A 25,432-nucleotide genomic window follows, 5' to 3' on the forward strand; every position below is an offset into this window, starting at 1 on the left:
CTACGCACCCGGCCCGCTAGCCGTGCAGACGAGATCAGACTGCAGCAGCCCCTGCAGGAAGTCCAGTCATCCTGCCGATGCTGAACGGTCTTGGGCCACTACGCTGTTTGTGGGTGGAGGCTGAACCTCTGGAGCTGCAGCTCTGCTGCCTGGCTGGCTCGTGAATAAAGCAGGCATCTAGGGTGGGGGAAACACGGGGTGGCCGGGCGCAGGTCGTGTCCGCTCTGGTCATTGCATGACATCCCCACCTACTAATGCACCAGTTGGCGTGGCCTTACGGCATCGGGTGATGACCCTCTACAGTAACCCCCTGATTCCACACATACCTCGCCTGGCCCGCTCTCACTGGACGGGCGGTGACCTGCAACTCGGCATGGCGGCTGCCTGGCTCTCGTCTTTTGGCGAGTTATTTGCTTTGGTCTCCACGGACTGTGCTTTTAGTGTGCGGATTGTGCGTGGGTGCGCCCGCAAGCGTGCGCGCGCGCGTTGTTTTCCTGGTGTGTTCAGCTTTCGCATATGTTTGCGGCGTTAATGCGGCAAGGCCACATACGAAACCGACGGAGTTGGCATGGGCTCCTTACCTGTCGTGACGAGTGAGCAGCTTGAAATGCTCAATCGCTCCGCACCTATGCACTTTCTTTCCTGGGCGGATACTGGGACGTCCCAGCACACAACTGCGGGGGTGGGCTGTCTCCACGCTTTGGACGGCCATGATGCTGCTGCCATCTCCCCATAAACTTTCACATTATCTTGTAATCTGCTAGGGAGGTCGATATGGTGGGTTACTAAATTCAAATTGCCCTTGCATATGCTTTCCAAGTTTACGGTCTGAAATCAATCCCGGTCTGTTGCGTCAGTTTGGTAATCCGCGCTTGTCACGCGCGTGCCGATGACCGTGCGCCGATGACCGTGCGCCGATGACCGTGCGCCGATGACCGTGCGCCGCGGACGTCAAGCAGCGCCGCGGCGGCTGCGCCCCTCTGGCTGTGTGACAGCGCGCGCGGTGCGGCGGCAGGCCGGAGGAGAAGGTGCGTCAGCTGGAGGCGCGCGTCATGGCCCTGGTGGAGGAGTCTTGCCTGGCCAGCTGCCGCAACGATGACAAGCTGGCGCTCGACAAGGCCAAGGAGGCGTCGGCGAAGGAGCGCACGCTGATCCGGCACCGCGAGCAGGCCGGCCTCATTGACTCGCACAACCTGGAGCTGACGTTCGTGGTGAGTGGGCGGCCGGCTGAGCTGGCGGGCCGCGAACACGCCGGGCCGGGACACGGTCCGGCCGGCCGAGCTGGTGGGCCGCGAGCACGCCGGGCCGGGACACGGTCTGGGCGGCCGAGCTGGTGGGGCCGCGAGCACACCGGGCCGGGACACGGTCCGGGGCACGGCGGGACAGACGTCAAGCGTACACGCTGTCCCGTACTGTCAGGGCTTTGTTGGTGCGATGTGTGATTGCGGCGTGGTAAACGCAAACGGATCCATCTTCACCAGGTGCTGACAAATCTGGCGCATCAGTACGCCAAAAACGAGCTGTATACGGAGGCGCTCAACACATACCAGGTCATCACCAAGAACAAGAACTTCAACAACGCCGGCCGCCTTAAGGTCAACATGGGCAACATCTACTACAAGATGGGTCAGTTTCCCAAGGCGCTCAAGTTCTACCGGATGGCGCTGGACCAGATTCCTAGCGGACAAAACTCCACCAGGTAGGACAGCAGAGGTGCAGCCGGCACTGTCATGTGCACAGGCCATGACGTTGTGTGACTGCCAGCGGAGATGTATGGTAACACTGGGACGGGACTATCTTTGTAGCGACCCTTCGACCCCTGTTGTTTTCTTGACACTGTTGGGGACGGCAACTGCAGGTATTTAGTGAGAAGAGGAGCGCAGCGCGTGCCGTCAGCGGCGGCTCCCAGCCGACACGTGTGCCGGGTAACGTGTGCGCCCCGTGTGTGCACCCGCATCACGACCCCGCCTGCCTGCAGGATCAAGATCATGCACAACATCGGCATCCTGTTCGTCAAGATGGGACACTTTCCGGACGCCGTCACCAGCTTCGAGTTCTGCATGCATGAGAAGCCCTCCTTCAGGATCGGTAGGTTTCGCTCGCCCCGTTGTTCGGTCGCACAGACCGCCGTCCAAAGTCAAAAACACGTAACTAACATTTTTATCGAAATGGAGTTATTGGTATCATTGAATTCGTCCCGACGAGGCGCACATTTTGATCAAGTAAAAAGTGTATGTTCATTGTTTTAAAAAGAATTAAAAAGGGATATAAGGTTGATAGATTCGCGTATGAGTAGTGCCTGTAAGGTTTTCCAAAGATAGAAACGAGTAACTGACACGTATCTGTGAAACGCTAGCCTCAATGGTTTCCACGCGCTCCGTTTTCCGGGTCAAAAACACGTATCCGTTTACATACGCGGTTTTGTCACCTACGATCAGCGACATCACTGTGTCAAAAGCGCGTATCTGTGAAGTTACGCCTTTTTGCCATTGGGGGCCGTTGTAAATTGAGCAGTTACGCGTTTTTGCCGTAGGAAAATGTTTGTTTCTTTAAACTGTTTCCAAATCCTGCAAATACGCGCATCTTCACAGCGGAGGTGCTGCGGCCATACACGTGCGTTGCAGTCTTTTTCGTTCAAAATGCTGCTTGCTGGTCATTTTATTTCGGCTTTGTGCGGGATAACATTCGATAAGGTTGAGCAACCGTGCTTGTTACAATTATTTGCTGGAAATTCAGTCAGCACAGGGTGTCGGCGTTACGTACCTGTAACGCGTGCCTGACGATTAGTGCCTCGTTTTTTACTCTGTAAAGACATGGATTCAAGAAAGATACGGGGAATTTGTCACGTGCGAGTGAATTGGGATGATGCTTCCCAAGGACAATGGCACTATGTCTCACTGGGAAAATTAAGTGGGCCGAAGCCCATAGAGACAGGAAGCAGAGTGAGTATGAAGTACCGCGGCGGAAGATGGACTGGAACCGTTGCTGGAAAGCAACCAAGCCTGGAACCGCATGATCTTGTGGAAGGTGAGCACTCGTCTTCCGTGCTTGTTCTTTTGTCGGGCACTGTAGTATCTACTCGTCAGATTGTCTTCCACGTGAATGAAAAGGCTACGAGCGTTACCACGCGCTGGTGGAAATGTAGCAAATCAATTGTGGCGTAAAATGAACTGTGGACAAATGCACACAAATCGCTTTATCCTTTGGGTCATATATCTTGGCTCAGGCTTGGAATACTATGGCACAAAGCTCTGACACAATTTTTGCCGCACGTCACAAGCATCAAGCAACCGCACAGCTTGCATGGGTCGGAAAAGTAGGTGTGCAACGTTCCAGTACAGGCTTGCTCACGTTCGGCATGGCGTGGCATGCATGACATCGGTAGATTATATCCAGGTTTTTCTGGTGATCGAAATCGCCCCAGTACATATAACAGACGCAGGCACACCACAATGCCACGAAATGCAGCATTGCTTCTGACGTGATGAATCCGGCCGTGATGACCTAAGCCAGCCATCCATAATACGACTATTTAAAGGGAGTGGCTCGACTCGGAGTGGTATTATTAACGCTAAACACGCTGACCTCTTCTCCAACTCATGCAATGCGAAAACGTTGGCGATGCTAAACTCAACACGCCACGATCCGGACCCTAACGCACAGTCTTTAACTTGTCCCATTCGCATTTGTGACCTTCACATTCAATGGCCTATCACGCATACTAATACATTAACACACACACACGCGCATGCATGCATGCTGCGCCCCCCCCCCCTCCCCCCCACACACACCACCACCACCACCACCACCACCACCACCACAACACACACTCATTGTCCCACGTGGACCCACACAGGTGAGCGCATGTACACGACTAACGGCACAATGCACGTGCATGCCGACTTATGTATCCATATGCCATGGCAGTCACCCACAAGGATATTCTCTACTTCGTTGTATCCTGGCCATCCAAGTCAAAGCCGACGATCGTTGGATTTGCAGCTCAGAAATATCTTAGATTGCTGGGGTAACTTGGATTGGTGTTGTTTGTCTGCTTTTTCCCAAGGAATACGCATCTCACATTTTATAAGGGTAGTTTGGTGAATTATTTTCTGCCTCGTTTGTCTCGGTATGAGTGTTAAAAATGGCACGCATTGTTTCAGATGTGTCAGACGATGATCTGCCAATCGCAAGACTATGGCACAAAGAGCATCCAGCTGGTTCCAGAAGATGTGAGATGGAGCATGCATATCCTGCTCTGATAGGGTCTGATGACTTCGCTGTTGTGGATGAGACTTCAGTGATAGGTCAGGTAACTCCCGCTAAAACACAAGGAGGTGAATTTGTTGTCTGTGGAGGAGAAAGTCCAGCAAAATTCATGGAAGGATGCTCATTTGGTGCTGGTTGCTTTGAGGCCGCAAGGCTGCTGTCGTTGCCACCCTACCCGAGTGAAGCCCAGGGTCTCATCCCGACCCAAACGCAAGGGACGGCGAGTGGTGTGAGTGAACAAGCGCTAACTCCCAGTTGAACAAGCGTGCGTTCGACGGACACCCAAGGTGCCGAGCCAGCAGTGCCATATATCATTGCTGCTCTACCAGCAAACACGTCCGCGAAGCGACCCCCTTCTTCACCACCTGGCCATCAGAAACAGAAGCATTCCCGTGTAACCCTTGCCGACGACTTGCGGGTTACTGATGCGGACCAGCCTGAACACGTGGTGGGTTTGCACGATTGCTCGGTGGCGTTTCTCGTCACGAGTACTCCAAACGGCACACCACAGCGCTGCTCACCTCCCGTTGTGTGTGAATCGGACACTCTGTCGGGCCTACAACTCACAGATATGGCTGCGGCGGCTACGAGCGAGTCCCTGTCCGCTTTAGGAGACATCATTCGACTCTTGGATTCCGACGCGCCGTTACCAGACGAGGTTTTGAGAGGCGGAAGAGAATCAGATCATGATGACCATACCGCTCTGTCAGCAACAGACAAGCAACCTGAGCAGCATGCAGAGCACGAGCAAGCTCAGCCAGCACTTGCGAGCAACAGAGAAAGTGTTGGTGACCAAGAACCAAACGGCTCTCACGAGCAGCAGTTCACGGCGTTGCGGCCGCAGGAGGTTACTTAGGAGACGACGAAAAGCGTGCTCGCAGCTCGGTGGATAAGATAACAAATTATACAAAAAAGCATCCCGTCCTCCCAGTTCCCACGGGATGCGTTGACGGCTGCAGCAACGTTTGCGCGCAAAACTTCAATGATGTGCAGAGGCGTAGCATAAACGTTTCGGTGAATGGCTTAACAGACGCTGCTCGAAGGGAGTGGTATCGTGCCCAGGTGGAGGTAAAGAACGGGGACAGACCGAAATGCAAACCAACCGGGGAGCAATCTCGCAGACAGCGAACTTTGGAATGGTTTTTACCAGTCGAGGACGGGAACAGGAAAAAAGTGTGCAAGACTTTCTTCCTCGCCACTTTGGGGATGAAACCCAAATATGACGCCCCTATGCGGTTCGCTCTACTCGGGAGCCAGGAAGTGAGAGGAGCAGTTGCGCCAGCGGACAGAAGAGGTCGCCACACGCCTGCGCACAAGCTGGATAAGCAGAATATCCAGGAGCATGTGCTGTCCTACGAACCTGCAGCTCCACATTATAGGTATCTCCATGCCCCAAACCGGCGTTACCTTCCGCAAGACCTCACCATATCCAAAATGCATAATCAGTACCTGGAGGACAACCCGTTGGCGACTTGCTCCCTCGAAAGCTACCGATCAGTTGTAAAGGGATCGAACATCGGCTTTACCAGACTAAGCCAGGAAGAGTGCGAAAGCTGCTCGAAGCATGAAATCCACAAAAAGGAGCATGGGTCCCAAGATGATCTGGATGGCTGCGAGGCATGTGCGGACCAAGTGCATCATCTGGAGCAAGTCCGTATTGCAAGAGAAGAGTACCGGAGCGACGCAGAGCGCGACTGGGAAGATGATGAACTCGTCGTCAGCGCGGACATGATGCGAGTTTTTATGCTCCCCGTGATGCCCCACAAGGTGTGTTTTTTTACCCCCCGACTCGTCGCTTTCAATGAGACTTTCAGCCCACTGCAGCCCAGGGAAAAGGGCCGAAAACGCCACTCGCCGCAGGCATTAGCTGTGCTGTGGCACGAGGGCCTGGCGGGAGGAGATGCAGTGGATGTGTCTTCCGCCTTCAGGAAGTTCTTTCACGCTAACAGGGACAAGCGACGGATTACCATTTTTGCTGATAACTGTTGTTCACGAAACAAGTGCTGGGTCGTGCTTTCAACGCTGATGCAAGCCGTGCAGAGTGATACTCTGGCCCTCGAGAAGGTGACGATGAAGTATCTTGAAAAGGGACATACAGCAATGAGTGCCGACGCCCACCACCAGGTCATAAACAAAAAACTGAATTCCAAAAAGGCGGTGGAAGACTTCAAAGACTGGGTGGACCTGGTGGACAGCTGCACAGGCGTCCAGACAGCTCCCCTGAGGGCAGAAGACTTCATCTGCGCAAGCGATATCTTCAGCGCTGCTAAGATAAAGGCTCTGCAAGGGGTTGGAAAACGGCCGTATCTGCGAAAGCTGAAGGTCATTGAAGTGCGGAGAGGCTCGAAGAAGCTGTGGACAAAGGTGGACTTGAAGCAAACGTCGTGGAAAGTCTATGATCTGGTGAAAAACAAAGTCCAGCTGGACACCAGGATGGATCACAGGGAGCGCCCTCGTGGCGTCAACAAAGAGAAAATTGACCGCTTGTACGGCAACCTGCTTCCACTCATGACTGCGCACAAATTGACGTTCTGGAGAGAACTACAAAACGGTGCCCACCACAACATACGAGACCTGAATTCTATCTGAGGGTTTACACTCATGGCGCGACGCTCCCGACAGACAGCCCTCGAGGAACGGCGATGTTAGTGTGTTGCGCTGTGTGTTTGGTGCAGTACCCCTTTCGTTGGCGGCATCGGAATTCTGATCTGAATCATTGATTGAGCGGCTTTGAAGCTGAAGAGTTCGTTGTCATGCTCAGACAAACTTTGGAAGAAGACATAGATCGGATGCAAGGTGCTCCACCAACGTGCATTAATGCCACCAACTGTTTTCGATTGGATGCTGACACCCTTTAGCTTTACGGTGTTGAACTGTATGGGATTTTGTGACTTCAGATGCCATTTTGATGACCACATGGATCGAGTCGTGTGTTACGTCATCAAGAAGCAGCTATGTCCAAATGTGTTTACATATGCGTTCTAATCCTCCATCATCCGCTGGTTTTGTGAAGGCGCAGTTCACAAATGGATAGAATGGGAATTAGCGATGCTCTCTAGGATCGTTTTTTAATAAAGACTGTGAACCGAGCTTTGGTATGTTTATACCATGGGTCCTAACCGTGGTTATTTATCACTAAGAACCTACCGCCATTCTGTCAAGCACAACGGGTACGCCTGACACCATGTCTGACGCTCTACACTCAGCAAATGCTTCATTTTTACAGAGACGTTCCCCGCCCCTGAATTGCTTATGAATGAGACTTGGAGACACCGTTCTCTGGTACCGTGGAGCTGTTCAATCGTCCATACGATGCTTAGCAAGTGCATAGGAAAAGAACGATTCACTCCGCAAATACTTGTTTTTGCCGAGATAAGAGACGTTGCTGTGCCCTTTTTACAATGGACAGAAACGCGTATATTATCAGATACGCGTTTTCGCCCAGATACGCCTTTTTGACTTTGACAACCGTTAGGTTTCAATACCGTCTTCCCATGTCAAAAAACATCCTCAGCAGTTAAGACTTAAGCTATTTCCAGTTGTTTTCATTTTTACATTGCTAGATAGAGAATTGCTCTCGCTTCCGATTGGTGTGCAATTTCTACTCATTGGTTCTCGTTCACGGCCATGACACCGAAATAACACAAAAAACGTTCTCCTGAACAATTATGAAATTGCTAGTTACGCGTTTTTGACTTTTGACGGCAGCAGAGCCTCGTGGATGTTCCCGACCATTTCCTTATCGCTTAAGCCACCCAGATCATGGGCGAAGGGGAGAATGGCCAAGGTCCAGTCTGTACCGCAGCAGTGCTGAGGGCTCCGCTGGTGCGGCTGACTCAGCTCAGCTCGGCTCAGCAATGCCCCGACACGTCTCGCCGGTAGGGCTACACCTGGTGGTCTGCTACCACGCCATGGGCGACCGGGCCAAACAGAAGGAGTCCTTCCAGAAGCTGCTGCAGGTGCCGTTCGACATGGAGAATGACGACAAGTACAAGGATCTGGAGGTATGTCCGTGCACACTCCCGCTGGCGATGTGAGACGGGTCGTTTGAGCAGCCGTTACCGTATCTTTCTCGGTGTTGGGATGCGAGTTATATGGTCTCGCCGTTCGGGTCCCGTCGAATTCACACAGCTGAGCCACATAGATATTACCTGCGGCACGCCGTTAATCAGAAACGACTACCGCACGCGTGTCTAGGAAAGATGGCGTTTAAGAATGTCACGCCTCGGTGGTTCGACTCGTTTGCATGAGCCTAGCACCTATCCTAAACATTTAGATGCGAGCCTAGCGTCTATCCTGACGTCTGGATGCGAGCCTAGCGCCCATTCTCACGTCTAGATGCGAGCCTAGCGTCAATCCTAACGGTCTGGATGTGAGCCTAGGGCCTATCGTAACGTCTAGTTACGAGCCTAGCGCCCATTCTAACGTCTAGATGTGGACGTGTCCCCGCTGTCCGTCTCCACCCCCTTCCGCCACAATCCTGCACAGTCCTGTTGTTCCACGGCAGCCCCCCCCCCCCCTTCCCGAATGGGGAGTTCGCGAAGCCTGATGTCCAGCGGCATACGGCCCTGAGTGCGAGTGGCGGGCGGCGACTCAGAACCAGGTCCATTTAGCGATATCTCGCGGTAAGTGGGGATTTTCGCACAGTTGGGCTTCAGTGAACGCTTCGGTGTGACAGACATCCGTCGTCTGACCGGCGTCGTGACCGTTACTCAAGGGACGACCACCACGTACCTGCGGCACTCTGTCTCTGCCGCCCGAGGCGGGATCTAAACCAGCCTGCAGCGCCTCTTCCTGGCTCCCCGCTAACGATCAGCATAAGCAGAGAGTCGTTTCCATCGGGTCTGCCTCGGAATGGGTGCCGCGCGTGTGCCCGGGCGCTGTGGCTCTCGGCTAACCGCGGCGCTGCGGCGGTCCCGCCCGGCCGGCCGACAGGAGGAGGCGGAGAAGGACCCGCAGACCTCACTGGTACTGGAGGTCATCAAGAACGACCCGATGCGCAAGCTGGAGCGCCGGCTACGCAACGAGGCCGAGCAGTGCATCCTGACGGCAGCCAAGCTTATCTCGTCGGGCGGCGAGGACAGCGCCCAGATCACCGAGTCTTACAACTGGTCAGTCATCAGTGCTGCCTGCGAACGGGCAGGCTGGGGGACGCTCGGCATGGATGGGAGTAATCCACGTATTACGGAATAATGGCTGAATTTAACTAAATTATATCTCAAGGTTGAAGACCCGAAAGGCAGTTTATGACGTAGGAAATCTGCTCAGGTAAGCCATGCGTACAACCTTGATTTAACTGGCATTAAAGTATCGCGATACTTTCCGGAGAAGTCGGATCGAGCAGGACTTTGTTTGGGTTGTGTGAAATAAGCAGATTCGCAAACGAGGTGGATGTAAAAAAGCGTAATGTCATTGGGTGGTTAGAATGGGATTCAATACGAGCCCAAGAAGGCCGCGCCACAAGTTGCCAGTCCGTGCCCTGCCGTCCGGTCTATCTCCAGTCCGTGACCTGCCGCCCTGCCTATCTCCAGTCCGTGCCCTGCCGCCCGGCCCGTCTCCAGTCCGTGACCTGCCGCCCGGCCCATCTCCAGTCCGTGACCTGCCGCCCGGCCCATCTCCAGTCCGTGACCTGCCGCCCGGCCCATCTCCAGTCCGTGACCTGCCGCAATCCAGGTCCGGGGTCATAACGCTGAAGGGACACCGCTTGCGGTGGCTCACATCTTATGGCTTCATATAGTGTGACGTCAACACAGGCAGTTGTTTTCGGTAATGTCTGAGCCGCCTGGAGCAGTGACATGACACTGGCTGGTGATCATGCCCTGGGGGTGTCCACCGTGGTGTGGGGTCTGCCGCTCCGTCTGGAGCAGTGACATGACACTGGCTGGTGATCATGCCCTGGGGGTGTCCACCGTGGTGTGGGGTCTGCCGCTCCGTCTGGAGCAGTGACATGACACTGGCTGGTGATCATGCCCTGGGGGTGTCCACCGTGGTGTGGGGTCTGCCGCTCCGTCTGGAGCAGTGGCATGACACTGGCTGGTGGCCATGCCCTGGGGGTGTCCACCGTGGTGTGGGGTCTGCCGCTCCGTCTGGAGCAGTGACATGACACTGGCTGGTGATCATGCCCTGGGGGTGTCCACCGTGGTGTGGGGTCTGCCGCTCCGCCTGGAGCAGTGACATGACACTGGCTGGTGGCCATGCCCTGGGGGTGTCCACCGTGGTGTGGGGTCTGCCGCTCCGTCTGGAGCAGTGGCATGACACTGGCTGGTGGCCATGCCCTGGGGGTGTCCACCGTGGTGTGGGGTCTGCCGCTCCGTCTGGAGCAGTGACATGACACTGGCTGGTGATCATGCCCTGGGGGTGTCCACCGTGGTGTGGGGTCTGCCGCTCCGTCTGGAGCAGTGGCATGACACTGGCTGGTGGCCATGCCCTGGGGGTGTCCACCGTGGTGTGGGGTCTGCCGCTCCGTCTGGAGCAGTGGCATGACACTGGCTGGTGGCCATGCCCTGGGGGTGTCCACCGTGGTGTGGGGTCTGCCGCTCCGTCTGGAGCAGTGGCATGACACTGGCTGGTGGCCATGCCCTGGGGGTGTCCACCGTGGTGTGGGGTCTGCCGCTCCGTCTGGAGCAGTGACATGACACTGGCTGGTGGCCATGCCCTGGGGGTGTCCACCGTGGTGTGGGGTCTGCCGCTCCGTCTGGAGCAGTGGCATGACACTGGCTGGTGGCCATGCCCTGGGGGTGTCCACCGTGGTGTGGGGTCTGCCGCTCCGTCTGGAGCAGTGGCATGACACTGGCTGGTGGCCATGCCCTGGGGGTGTCCACCGTGGTGTGGGGTCTGCCGCTCCGTCTGGAGCAGTGACATGACACTGGCTGGTGATCATGCCCTGGGGGTGTCCACCGTGGTGTGGGGTCTGCCGCTCCGTCTGGAGCAGTGGCATGACACTGGCTGGTGATCATGCCCTGGGGGTGTCCACCGTGGTGTGGGGTCTGTCGCTCTGACCGGACGTCCCCCGGCCAGGTGTGTGGAGACGCTTAAGAACTCGCAGCACTCGGACCTGGCCAACGACCTCGAGATCAACAAGGCCGTCATGTTCCTGCGGCAGCGCGACTTCAAGGCCGCCATCGATACACTCAAGGTGTTTGACAAGGTGGACACAAAGGTGGCGTCTCATGCCTCCACGAACCTGGCCTTCCTCTTCTTCCTGGTGAGTGCCGGTCTCGGTGGCAGTGCAGTCATCACGGGGACACTCCAGCGGCACGTATGGCCGTGGAATATGCGTGTGCGTGTGCGTGCAGCCCCTGTCGCCCTGGTTGGCCTCCGCGGGCATCGTCAGGTAGCCTGATCGGATGAGCGTGAGCCCACCTTCCAACGCCTGACCTAGCCTGACCTGACTTGACCTGACCTCTGACGGTCGTGCCGGCAGCGCAAGGAGTACGAGGAGGCGGAGAAGCACGCTGAGCGAGCGCGCGACGCCGACGGCTACAACGCCTCGGCGCTAGTCAACCTGGGCAACTGCTGCTTCCAGCGCGGCGACCTCGAGAAGGCCAAGGAGTACTACATCTGCGCGCTCGACAACGACGCCTCCTGTGTACAGGCGCTTTACAATCTGGGTAGGTGGGCGGCCCGGAGCCGGTGGCGCTGGACAGTGGCAGACGAAATGGGAGGTGAAGGACTACCTTACGTTAGAATACCAAGGCGTGTGTGACTGCGTGTGAGGATTTTTGTAGACGTTCGGTGACACAGTGAACAGGCGAATCGGTGCGGCGCAGTTCCCCCACCTGCCGTCAGTGGGACCGCTGTGTCAGCCACGCCACCTGGCTTATACCGCGTGTGGTCCGCGCCGAACGGTCGAACTGCTGAACGTAATCGGTGCCTGAACATTGTACACTGCGCGAGCCGCTTGGTGCCTGATGTGTCTCGGTTCACTTTGGCGGGTACGCTGCGCACCTGCCACACGGGCTCTTGGTGCGCACATGGCGGCTGCCACTGACCCGTACTCGCCCAACCCTCACCACCCGGCTCTGAACAAGAAAAGGCGGCTGAATAGGTCGTGTTCACTGGTCTCCCTCCCGCCTCAGGTCTCACCAACAAGAACATGCGGCTGTACGCTGACGCCAAGGACTCGTTCGTCAAGCTGCACACGATCGTGCGCTCGCACCCGCAGATCATCTACCAGATCGCCAACTGCTCGGAGCTGATGGGCGACATTGACCAGGCTACTGAGTGGTGAGGTCGCGGCACGGCGCTGACTGGCCTCGGTTACTCCAGTGACGGTTGGTCGGCGGTGCTGGCGCCGGCCACCTCTCCGCAGCTGACGGTGCGCCGCTGGCACTGGGCAGGCTGTCCACTGGCGGAGCGCCAACCGGGCGCCGTCACCGTCGGCTGTCCACCCGCCTGTGCGTCGGCCGTCCACTGTCCAAACACCTTCTGTCCACCGCCACTGTACGCACTCACTTCGGCTGCTGCCGCAGCTGTCCGCCAGTTTTGTCGACCGTCCGGTGCTCTGACATCTCACCGGTTCATGGGTGTCCAGCGTGAAGCAAACCCCGAGAAGGAAACTACGGTTAGCGGCAGTTGAGAAGTAGCCATTTTGCATTCGCTCATGTCTACCGGACGGCGGAGAACAGCTAGAGACTACGAGAACGCACAATATCCACGCAATCCGCTAAAAAGCCCCAACTCTGTGTTCGCCGCAGCGGAATGGAGCATAGGTGCAATGGAGAGACGAGTACAAGCTGTATCCTCAGTCACCTGAATGTGTTGCATACTACCTCTCCCAAAACCGCGCGCATCCCATTCTTAGTCATTCTGTACTCCATACTTCCGTATTCTCCATCAAAATATGCAACTGAGCTTGGTCTCGAGGCTTGCCAATCCCTGGCAATCCTTAGTTCTCCCGCGTGATTTTTAAAAATACGTTGCTCAAACTCGGACTAACGTGTGCTTAGCATTTACCGACTGATCATTTCAGTTGTTTAGCGTTGGAGCAAGCTAATTTCCGCGCGTGATCGTGATCTGTTTGGAGCCCTGCGAACTCAGGCGTGCTGCATTGACGTCACCCACTCGTGGCAGGCAAAATCCGTTGCGTTTTGGCCGCGCTGAACGCAGTCGAATCGGACACCAGGCCTGGAGGCAGGACCTCTTCGCCATTGCCTTTTTGTCCATCAAGTGAAGGTGGCCGCGGTAAATGCGGTGGATGTAGCTCCACCCGCTCCGGCGCGCGTGGTCACCGGCTGTCGGCGGCGGTGCTGGCGCGCTGGCCTCGTCCCTCGATCGGTGACGCGGCCTGTCCGTGCGCCGGCGGCAGGTACGTGCAGATGCTGAGCCTGGTACCCAGCGACCCGGACACGCTCTTCCACCTGGGCGGCCTGCTGGACAAGGACGGCGACAAGCAGGGCGCCTACCAGTACTACTTCGACGTGAGTCGATGCGGTGCTCGCGCGTCGCCCCACCGCCCGCGGCCAGGGGCGTACTTCACCGGCTCAGGCCAGCAGCAGTAACGGCGCCGTCCAGGCTAAGCCGGCGCCGGCATCGCTTGTAGGGAAAGAAGAGCTCATTGTGGACAAACTGTGGCAGCCATGCATTTGGTGGTCAGGATTTCTGGCAGTTGATAACAGCCCATTTCACGTAAGCATTACTAGTCAGGGGCTAATTGTCACCAGATCTGAAATGCCCGAAGACGGGATAAGCAGTAGCAGAACCTGTGGTTAAACCACAGGTTCTGCTACTGCTTACTGTTACTTCTGCTACTGCCGCTACAGCAACTGATAACAAGCTTTGTTGTCGGTGCTATCAAAACGGCCGTACATTTTCACTTAAGAGACGTATTTGTTTTATCATCCTGTGCACATTCGTGCTTTCTCGTTTGCTGTGCTTTATAGGTCCCATGAGACCAAATACGCTAACATAGGATGATAAATTGGTGCACGATGATGACACAAAAGCAATTCTTGAGAAAAATTCCTGAATTTTTTGTTAGGTTCGACAACAAACGACGGGTTTCGCTCCCAGCTTATCCTATTTGCCGTGCGCTTCAGAATAAAATATCTGTGGAAGGCGGTGGGACCAGGTAAGATATCAGACGTATAAACGCTACCGTGAAATGGGCTATTATGTACCGGTCGTTGTTTCCTTATAGCCGATTTTGTGTTTGGATTTATGTTGGGGGTGATCATTTGGTTAATGTGCTAGCCTGTCTAGAGCTCATGTGGGCAAGGCCTTTGTCACCTGAAGTGCACTGGGTGTGATCCCAGTATCCAATTTCTGAAAGAGAAGCTACTTCTCACTTCTGGCTGGCCAAAGTAATTTCGGCGCAACTCTCTTCTTCCCGCGCTAGTTTCATAAGCCTGGCAGTACTCTTCAGAAGCAAACCGTAAAAGGTCGAGGCTGAAGTAATTCCATTCGCAATATATGCATTCGCTGTCATGGCGACGATATAGTCGTTTTCGGCTCGGGCTTTTTGGACCCCTTACATTAACACAGAAATATTGCTAAAGTGGCATAAACGGTGCCGCCATTTATGGGTTAAGCCAGGTTTAAATGTGTGCCGTGTGTGTGTGTGTGTGTGTCTGTGCACGTTTAATGCATACAATAATGACGATCACTTTTATGTCCCTGAAATGCAGACACCTTTTAACTTTTGGCATCGTCCCGCTACCCGCGGAAAATAAAACAAAACTGATGTTTTTGTTTATTCTCTGAGCTTCCGTGTACTATGCGTACAGCCAATACGCACGTAAACGACGAAAGTTCGTTGAAATAACTTACTATCCTTACCTTATATTGAGGATTTTGAAAATATTATATCATGTCTGTCCGATCCACACAAGAAAGTCAAAAATGATCCCGTGAAGTAGGCGAGATGTGGAAAATATGTATGTTTTCACACTGGCTTGCCAGCTTTATCCGCGCATTTTTGGGGCGTACATTCGTGATTCCTACAAATTTACGTGAGTTGCAGTTGTACGTGTTGTTTTTTTTACTTGTACGTACACCGCCCGGCCCTGATATGTTGGCATCGCTGCAATATCCCACTGCATATTGATGCCCGGCCTAAGTGTTTCACCCTTGCGCTCTTGGCCACGCACGGGCTCCTCTGCCGCCACCACCGCCGATTTTACGGCAAAGCAGAGCATCGCTTTGTTTAAGCTCGGTTTCGAAGTGGATTTTCTACTCCGTGGTCAAATCAGATACGTTGATGACACTAGGCAGATGCTTGTTAAGAACGGGATAATTCGTTGCTTCAAATTTTCCCGTAATTTGTAGAATTGGCGTAAGAATGCATGGTTACTCCTTACTTTATGCAACTAGATTCGAAGTGAGGTTTGGAAAGTCACTCCCCACGTCAACATAGTACGTCCTGCTCTCTTCATGAAGCTGGTCACAGTACGTGCACGTGATTGAGGAGCGACTAGTAGACTGTGCGGCGATATCCGTGCTGCCCCCACAGATGTCAGCGTTGTCTGGCGCCTGGTCGTCACAGCAGGCCGACCAGTCAAACCGCAGCAGTCTTCGTTCACCTCAGGGTGACGGCGCGGTCCGCCGCCGCCGCCGCCGCCGCCGCCTGCATGTCTGACCCTGCTGCCGGTTGCAGTCGTCCCGCTTCTACCCGGCCAATCTGGAGGTGATCGACTGGCTGGGCTCGTACTTCATCGAGCACCAGGTGTCGGAGAAGGCCATCCTGTACTTCGAGCGGGCCACGCTCATCCAGCCGGCCGAGGTCAAGTGGCACCTGATCATCGCCTCCTGCTACCGACGCTCTGGCAACTACCAGCGCGCGCTGGCCAAGTACAAGGAGATCCACATCAAGTTCCCAGACAACATCGAGTGTGAGCGGCGCGGCTGCTGCCGCTGCAGCGCCGGTGTGCCGTCTGGTGCTGACGTGTGCTCGACGTGCGGGTGCCACAGGCTGTCTTATCGCCTGGGCCAGGTCGCTGCGACTGGCTTCCGCAGCCAACCTTACCAGCGTTACGTCACAACCAGTGCCGATATCCGGGCTAACGTCAAACTATTCAAGAGTGCCACTTAGGCATTCTGGGTGGCTGCAGATGCAAGGCCCGGTTTTGTTGGGTGGTGATGCCCGTGTGGAGGTGTTTTGCTTTGTTATGATCTTTTTAGATGTAAATTGTAATTTCCAATGTGAGGCACATGATTGTGACGAAGTCGTAGTGTGATAAATCTAGTCCACCAGTTGTCTAGAATTCGTTGCAAATCAACCAACCAGATTACATTGTTTGTGGCTTTCTTGGTACGTATCGTAACGCGCCGTGTTCTTCCTGCTCGAGTTCCGCCTCCGCGTTAGCAGCGGCGGACGCGCGGCGCGGCTCGGCAGCGGCCGCCGCTCGTGCGCGGCCGGCCGGCTGCTGGCGTGACGCCAGTGTCTGGCTCCGGCAGGCCTCAAGTTCCTGGTGCGCATCTGCACCGACCTGGGCCTAAAGGAGGCGGCCGATTACGCCGTCGAACTGAAGCGTGCCGAGAAGTACAAGGAGATGCGCGACGAGCGGCTCAAGTCCGGCCGGCCCGGCAGTGAGTGGCGGCGCCCGGCGCGGCCGGCCCCGGCTGACCCAGAGGTCGCTGTGTCATTCATCGGTGACGTGCCGCAGCTGTTGGTGTGTTGTCTTGAGACTCAGGCGCGGTGGCGGATGACGACAGTGAGTGCGTCACGATCTGCTACGCTTGTGCAGCTGCTCTATTGAACTGTTCTGGAGAGGGTTAGTCGTCTCTCTGTCCCAGGGTTGTGAAATGGTGAGCTGTTGTGAACTGGAACTGAAGAGGTTCGACCCTTTACTCACATGAACTATGATAAGAAGTCCCGACTTGTTGACGGAAAACATGTGGGGCTGGGTTAAAGTTATATGTACTGGAGCCGGCTACTTTACCATGTCAGTTTGGTACATATTCATAGGCATGTGACCGATAATATGAACCCTGCGATGCATCGAGAGTTGTAGTTCTAACGTCAGGTGCTGCTGCCCGCTCGCGGTCTGCCGTGCAGCGAGACGCGTCTCGTGGGCACAGATCTCACGGTTATCACAGGCCAGCGCCGGCTGTGCCCGCCTGTGGTAACCTTCCGTGTCGTGCTGCCGTGTCCGTGTGAGGCCGGCCCGCGCCTGCCGTGTCCGTGTGAGTGCGCCCCGCGCCTGCCGTGTCCGTGTGAGTGCGCCCCGCGCCTGCCGTGTTCGTGTGAGCGCGCCTCTCGCATGCCGTGTCCCTGTGAGCGCGCCCCGCGCCTGCCGTGTCCGTGTGAGTGCGCCCCGCGCCTGTTGTGTTCGTGTGAGTGCGCCCCGCGCCTGCCGTGTCCATGTCAGTGCGCCCGCGCCTGCCGTGTCCGTGTGAGTGCGCCCCGCGCCTGCTGTGTCCGTGTGAGTGCGCCTCTCGCATGCCGTGTCCCTGTGAGTGCGCCCCGCGCCTGCTGTGTCCGTGTGAGCGGAATCCTCGCCTGCCGCGTCCGTATGACCGGACCCCTCGCCTGCCGTGTCCGTGTGACCGGACCCCTCGCCTGCCGTGTCCGTGTGACCGGACTCCTCGCCTGCCGTGTCGGTGCCGGCGCTGCTGACCGTGCGGTGTGTTCGGCTGGTGCGCGCAGCGTCGTACCGTTCCGGTCTGCACGGCTCGCGGGACGGCTCGGCCGTCAGCCGGGACGAGCGGCTGACCGACTCGCGGCCGGGCTCGCTGGCCAAGCCGCTCACAGCCGAGCGCGCCAGCCTCTCGCCTGCCTCGCCGCAGCCCAAGGAGATCGGTGAGTCGCGCCTCACAGCCGGCCGGTGTCACGGAGGAGCTGATGTGGCTGTGTCCAGCCGGACCGATGGAGAGCGGCCTGGATTCACACGGGGGAACTAGTAATTCACCGGGGAAGGCTGGTGTGATCGACCCGGAGAGATCGGTCCGTTACGGGGAGAAGTCATGGTAACGTTCTCGGACACAAGTGCATCGTGGCGCCTCCCCGAGAGATGGGCGGGAGTAATGAGGAGCCATACGTCAGCTCGCGTCGATTGCGGATGTCGCGGAGCAGCCGTTTTCGGATGCTGGCGAGTCGGGGGGGACGGACGCAGTCTTGCAGAAGCCTCCACGCCTCTGGCCTGGTGAGCCTTGCTTAGGTGTGCCCGGCCAGGTGGCTGTGTGGCCTCGCAGACAGCCGGAGCGTGTGCTCCGAGCCGCGGTCACCGCTCATTCTGCCGCAGCGGCTGTACCCAGTGACGTCACCCTGCAGCCGTCGGGCGGTGCCCTGTGTGACGCCGCTGGCCGCTTCGCGCCGGCAGACGCTAGCTACGCCGACCCGATCGGCGATCCGATGGCGCAACGGCCGCGCACCGCCGCCTTCCGACAGACGGACGAGGACATGTTCGACGACGAGCTGGGCGACGATCTGCTGCCGGAGTAGCCGGTGCCGCGGTCACGTCCTGTTTACCTCCCACCCACCTGGCTCCTCCCCCTGCTGCCTGCCAGGCTGTTGCCGCGGCCGCCTCCCAGGTCCGGATGAGCCGTTCAGTGGCTCGCTGGCGGCCGCCTTACGAGGGTCGTCGCTCCCCGTCACCAGTCCACGCCACGCGCCCTGTCCTCTGCGGGGGTCGGTTGGGCCGTGCGGTCTGTCCACTCAGGGCCTGGGTGCCGTCAGACCGCCACAGGCTGCATGCTGACACGGCACCGCCCGCCACGCCGTAACGACGCGAGCCTGGCATTAGCGTGACGCACCGCGCGCCGTGCTCGGTCGGCTCGGCGACCTCGGTCCGGCTTGTGGGCCGCTGCACCGGCGTGTGTTTGTTTACCGATCAGTCTGAGTGCGGCCAGTGTGTGGGTGCGTCGGTTGGCTGGGTTGACCTCACCCCAGGAGGCGCTCCACTGTTAGCACCGGACGCCGCAGTCACGGCCCGTGTCGTCGGCCACGTCTGCACCACCGACTGCCGGTCGCCCCACAATCGCCCCGTGCCTGGCTGTGTGCTGGTGTGGTGCACGTCACAGCTGTGTGTGTGTGTGTGTGTGTCGCGCACGGCCTGGCGCCGGCTGTCCTGGACGGTCCGGGACGGTGGCCGGGTGGTGTGTGCGTGAGAGCACGGCCGGCCTGTCAGTCAGCAGCACGCTGCGTCGCCTGGCCTGTCTGCCCGCACCTGGACGCGGTGGGGGGGGGGGGGGGGGGGGGGGGGAGCCGACGCTCAGCCGGGTACAGACGGGTAGAAAATCACCAGACGAGTCGGATATTTCTATTCACGGGCAGTTATTGAAGTCAAACGCTCTCTTCTGGAGTCGATGAATATTTTGGTGTAACAGGAGGCCGTTTGTGCAAGCATGTGGAAGTTGTGTGCTTGCATGCATGCTGACGCACCTTCGTTCATTGACTCAGCTCCTTCCAAGAGCCCACCCCACCGTCACGGATACCAAAGAGGCTCGGCGATGGTACGTGCTGGCGCCTCGTCGGCTCCGCCCCCGCGCTTTGTTCACCGGGGTGCCACTGCGTGCCGCTCCGCCTGACCGCCGCCTCCGTCTCTGACCCGTTACCACCCGACCGGCACCCCAGACGCCCGCTACGAGGACCCGCTGGGCCCGTTGGAGCAGCGCATCACCCGCCACACCCGTTGCGACGACGACGACTGGGACGAGGAGCTAGGCGACGATCTGCTGCCGGAGTGAGTCGGCTGACCGGGCTGACATCTAGCGAACACGAGCCGAACGGCTAGTTACGTGGACTGGGGAAAGAGTTGATGGTCTCGGTGGTGGCGCCATCTAACACAAGTTGGAAACGCTCAGAACGTCTAGTCTGTCTGTCATTAGGCTTATTACCTGTTGTTAGTAGTCGGCTTTGTCACCTATGCTTGCACGCTCGTTTGCTTTTTAAGTTAGTCTTATTGATTATGTGTGGCTGATTTCATTTCAATCTGCCGTTTACCTTGGGAAGTACTTTGTGATGCACTCACACAATGCATTGGTGCAAACCAAGCATGTGTGCTTCATGCTCTCTAGTTATGCCCATCGCTGCCATAAGGTTACTTTATGTTTATTGTGTATTTTGCTGAAGGTATTCGTTTGGTTTTGGGCAGCTTGTAGGGTGTATAGTTGTGATAAGGCACTTGTAAATGCCGGAGACATCACCGCGGTGGCAATGGTGTGACACGGGACTGGATTTTTGCCAGCCCCTGATGGCGAATGTGCTGATAGTCACCAGTGTAGCTCTATCTTCACTGGTGACCACTAAGTGACGCATAGCATTGGAACTGAGCTGAAGGTGTGCCCAGTAAGCGTTTTGTTGCCGGAACGTGCGGACGTACATGACAGAAGATGATCGATCCTCTTTTGAGCACGTCTGTGAGAGGATGATGGTTCATGTAACCAACCACCCGGACTTGCGTATTAATACACTTTGCACGTCGGCCGTTGGCGCATGTTTTTATACTGCGTCCACATGAGCGTACATCAGTATGGACCACGTCGCCGCCGCGACCTGAGGCCCGGCTCGTCTGTGGCAGCCACGGGGACACTGAGCCTGAATATTTATCGGGGCCGAATTGCCTCTTTGGGCAGGATAAGGTATCGATGCTTAGGGCTTACAAGCCAAGGAGTTTATGGAAGTCTGCGGGAAACATGCAGGGATGTCAGGAACAATGTCATATATATATATATATATATATATATATATATATATATATATATACGAAAAGATCCGCATGAGCTCTCTGTGAAAGCACGCCTTTCCTTCAATTTAGGGGTGCACACCCGCCTTGCAAAAGCACACACGTATAAAGCGGGCGTGGCCTGTTGGGACGGCTGCAGGCCCCGCACGCGCTGCTGCCTCAGCCCTTCCCGGTGCTGGTAGCGGTACCTTTGATCCTGCCGTCACCGGGCCGGCCCGGCGGAGAGGGCCCTCAGCTGGGCGTAATTGGTCGGAAGTTGCCCGGAACTAAGGCCGCTCGAGGACGAAGGTGTGCCGTTGCCATGGCGACGGTCGTCGCGCGGCCCATGTTGCAAATTACGACTTTGTGTTTGGAACGGGCCGGATTGAAGAAGTCAAACTAGGACATCCGCGGGAGATCTGACGGTTGGAAGTGTGTCGGTCTGTCTGGGAACCGCTCCCCGCGGATGTCGAGCACGCCTCGGGCGAAAGATCTAACTGTTGGAAGTGGACTCCCTATTAACCAGTCAGCACAAATTAATTCAGAATGACCAAAATGGACACTTCTACCAGATGGGATGAATCACAACCAGGATGAACATTCCACTACTGATTGGGTTATCGTTACCGATACGCACTTTTTGGCCACCGGTTAACCAATTCGGTTACCGGAATGCCTAGCTAAGTCACGAAGGACACGAAGGAAATGCCCACTAAGAATAATATCCACCAGACTGGCTGAGGTCCTACCAAATAGACGAAACAACTCACCAATACGAAGATCGAGAATTTGTATCATGATCTAAAATATGCAGCCCATCAACAAAAAACTGCATATTTTAAGCCAAACTGGCATCAGCTTGCGAATGTTTTGGGACCCAGACACCTTAAGTCACGTTGGAGTTGCGTATTGAGAGCGATTCGCAGACTAGCATGGAGTTTCATACAAACCTACGCATCCAGGGGTGCAGCCAGACGCGGGGCAGGGAACATATCCTCCCGCTATACCCCGAGTGGCTTTCGGGACCCTCGGCACAGACTATCAGGGGCCTGACTGGAGAGCCCGAGGGGCTAGCCGGTGGACGATCCCGGGGCGTAGACATGGCCCTCAAAGGTCAGCCAAAGGAGCTCGTCGCGCCTGTCGTCGGCCACAGACCATCCAAGTCAGAAATCAAATACCGAGCGCTCATAGACGCAGCCAAGATCAAGAATGCAGGGGACCACCCCCTCCCCCCTCACGTGATGAGTTTTCACGGGGATGCCCTCCCCCTCCCGTGTTTGATAATCTTGGATGTGTTCTTGTGAGCGCGTACATAGCGACTTGAATCCCCATACCGCTACGTGCAGGTTGGGATCGCCAGTAGCTTATACCAATTAAGCTACAGAGGGCGACGAGCCGTGCTCTTGGCTACGATTGAATTTCTTTTAGTAATTGCTCATGCCCCTCCACCTGTAATCGGAGGCTTTAGAGTTCCAACCCAACAAAGAGTAACAACCTAACAACCAACTAACCTAACCTAACGTAAATTAACCTAGCCCAGCCTAACCTAGCCCAAACTAACCTGACCTAACCTAGTTAATTTAGGCTAACCTAATTTGATCTAACCTAACCAAACCTAGCCTACCCTAACCACTCTGACCAGCCTCTTAAGCCAATGCCCTGCGTCCCATCGCCCTGTTGGCGTCCGATATCAAATTCCATGTCACATTCCTACCATATTAAGACGGTTTATTTAGCAGCCATAGCGACCAACCGACAAGCAGTGTGCAAGAAAAACTCCACCTTTAAAAAGTAAATGTCGTCGGTATGTCGGTATGGCCTTGATGAACCATGGCCGATGAGTCAGTATCGCGCCTGCAGTGTGACGGGATTATGATGATGATGAGGTGTCCCTAATATATATTATTTATGGTGCTTGATGTCTTCAAGTGATTTTGTCTCATAACTTGTTCGAAGCTCAGTGAAGAAACAATTGAATTACTGCTCTATCCTGATCATCTGTGACCACTTGCTTGTGACTACTACGATAGGAAAACGATGAGATAAATTAGCAGTAATGTAAAGCCTTGTCAATCACTACAAGGATGCCTGTGTGTATCGCTTTCGATGAGTCATTGCAGAACATGCCATCTAGAAGAGTACGTGATGTAAAGTAAGATCGAGTTATCCTGGATGCTGTAGGACATAAGCCAATTTGAGCACATGTTAGTGAAAAATGTTTGCATATGAGGACTGATTTTAGGTGAGAACAGGTCAAAGGTGAAGTCACCAGTTATAAATGTTACTTTCTTCATTTTTAAAGCCAAATTAGGCATTGCGCGAGTTATTAACTTAAGTGGTGTTCACTAGTGTTTGTGGATTTATATTTTTGTGAACAGCAGTATCCACGTTATCATGTTGTAGTTAAGCACAAACCACTTCAGCTGTCGAGTCGATTGCAAAGGTGTTTAGGATAAAGATTGTCAACAACGCACATTGCTGACTTCCCCGCCCTCCTTTACCTAACCCTTTTTAATCTGCTGCAGTAGAAAGCTTGACATCCAGGTACGTTAAAAAAGAATGTCAGAGCTTTAGACAGCCATGTTTCGGGTATGGAAAGTGTATGTCAGTTTAGATCAGTCTGGGCAAGGGAAATACTTGAGTCATGCTGTCTTTTCAGAATTGAATGAGTAGTTACATGCAAAACTTTGAGTTTCCTGGTGATGTGTTGTGTAACCTTTGCTATGTCCTGAGTAAATGGAATGTGTATGCTTTCGTAGTTTTTCGCGGTTATAATATGAGCGCGAAGGATCACTACCATCAGTGTTTGAAGGAAACGGATTAAACACATCATTTTGAGATTGGCGTCATCAAATAAAATCATAAATTCTGATAGACGAGGACGTGGGCGTCGATTTGTATCCATTTGTGACGGCAATGCTCCCCCCCCCCAACGTTAAGTTGCTCTCTCCCCAATGTTGGTTTGCCCCCCCCCGGCAATATTCTGGGTTGGAATGTCACAAACACATAGGAAAGAGTTAGAAATAACACACAGACGACCTTGTTATCCTTCGTCGTAGTGGCGTCACCATGGGGGATGCAGCTGGGTAACTTAAGTCACAACCTCAACATGATGTCCTCATTTAAGAGGTAACTTAAACATTATAGTAAAGCATGCTTCTTTGTCCGTCAAATGCAAGCCCAGACTCCTGTCCTGAAACTTAACATGATACTGACGTCATTGATTCTTGTTTACAATATATCATAAGGCCACAAAACTGGGCAACCTTTTCTATTTTAGCGCGTCATCGATAAAACTGATCATGGGTTCAACTCAGTTACAAAATGAGAAATCCCACAGAAAACGACAATTGTAATGTTGAGGAGAGCGTTTTTTTAACCTAATTCCATGGCGTACATACTTCATTGTCTTGAACCACCTGTCAGTTATTGCAATGCATCTTCAACAGATCCACTTTGCCTCGGTTTCTTATTAAAATAGCGTGAAAAGACCTTTACCGTGTCATGCGACTGTACGACTGTCGGCTGCCCTGTACCAAACTGGTACTATCAACCCGGCTTCCACCATGATGATTGGTGTCTTTGTGCGGCAATATGCTTTCCTTTTGTGATCATTTTATACATTGCAGCTAACTGGCTCGTAGGCAGGCGATGTCTGCGACTTACTTTTTCACGAACTATTTTCGCCAAAAGATATTACTTGCGACATAAAACGTAGCCACGCTCAGTTGCACTCGGATAGGTACATGACATCATTACTTGGAACAGTGGTATTAATTTTGACTGCCTTACACTTTTCAGGCAATATTAACAGAAAGTTTAAGTTTCGTCTGGAATCGTGTGGCCAATGTGATCTGGAATAAGTACGTAGCTACATTCTTCTACCATATGAGGGGATTCAACGATTCGGGATTAACTCAGACTTTGAAGTTGCAAAGGTTTCAGGTTTCAGGTGTACTGCTGTGTGCAGCAGATCATGATATCATTAAGTGATGCGCAGTGTTACTCATTTACATAAAACTTATTTTGCATTCTGGCCGTCACTAATCATCGTCTTTATGATATATAATAATGATCATCACTTTGTTATCCCGATAAAAAATCAGCCCAGATGAAGTCAACACGGCTAGCATAGTATAACATGAATTTATCCAACGAAAATTTACGCGCACCTTGGGCAGCGAAACAACAATTAAAACAAAATGCATATGGCGGTCCTAATCATAGCACATGCATTGTCTACACCTCTGTAACAAGAAACTAATCCTCACCATTTTGCGTACAGGGCAATTTTATGCATACAATATAAACGGTTTGCTTTCAGGCTCAATCCCACACAGCTATCGGTCAATGTTAATTGTTCATTATGAGTTGTTCAAACGCATAGGAGTGTTATTGAATATTGTTGACCATGATCATGTTGTTGATTACAATTGTTCGTGTCATGACATAGTGCAACTGAAAAATGTGATGTGACGCCAAATTCAAACCAAAATTTTCGCGCACCGCTCGCGATTTACGTAAAAACAACGACCTAAATAGGACAACATTTTGCACGGGAT

At 54.5% G+C, this 25,432-nt stretch overlaps 1 protein-coding gene across 4 annotated transcripts in view; it reads left to right on the forward strand.

Annotated features, from left to right (window-relative positions):
• The window catches only part of LOC119103459 (intraflagellar transport protein 88 homolog), a 32,036-nt gene extending 11,386 nt beyond the window's left edge, over positions 1–20,650 (forward strand). For 2 of the 4 annotated variants that reach the window (XM_037227006.1, XM_037227005.1), the window contains exons 6-18: positions 1,016–1,211; positions 1,482–1,699; positions 1,979–2,088; positions 8,152–8,273; positions 9,205–9,380; positions 11,287–11,473; positions 11,693–11,879; positions 12,348–12,495; positions 13,577–13,688; positions 15,863–16,097; positions 16,663–16,794; positions 17,855–18,007; positions 18,528–19,376. In XM_037227006.1, the coding sequence (XP_037082901.1) occupies positions 1,016–1,211; positions 1,482–1,699; positions 1,979–2,088; positions 8,152–8,273; positions 9,205–9,380; positions 11,287–11,473; positions 11,693–11,879; positions 12,348–12,495; positions 13,577–13,688; positions 15,863–16,097; positions 16,663–16,794; positions 17,855–18,007; positions 18,528–18,649 (2,098 nt within the window). In that variant the 3' untranslated portion in view covers positions 18,650–19,376. Of the gene's footprint in view, positions 1–1,015; positions 1,212–1,481; positions 1,700–1,978; positions 2,089–8,151; positions 8,274–9,204; positions 9,381–11,286; positions 11,474–11,692; positions 11,880–12,347; positions 12,496–13,576; positions 13,689–15,862; positions 16,098–16,662; positions 16,795–17,854; positions 18,008–18,527; positions 19,377–19,780 lie in introns of those variants that run through there. The other 2 variants (XM_037227008.1, XM_037227007.1) reach the window with 2 other exon arrangements.
• Positions 20,651–25,432: the final 4,782 nt, after the last annotated feature.

This window comes from Pollicipes pollicipes, unplaced genomic scaffold (assembly GCF_011947565.3).
Source record: "Pollicipes pollicipes isolate AB1234 unplaced genomic scaffold, Ppol_2.1 Scaffold_5724;HRSCAF=6776_pilon_pilon_pilon, whole genome shotgun sequence".
NCBI classification, from domain to species: Eukaryota; Metazoa; Arthropoda; class Thecostraca; order Pollicipedomorpha; family Pollicipedidae; genus Pollicipes; species Pollicipes pollicipes.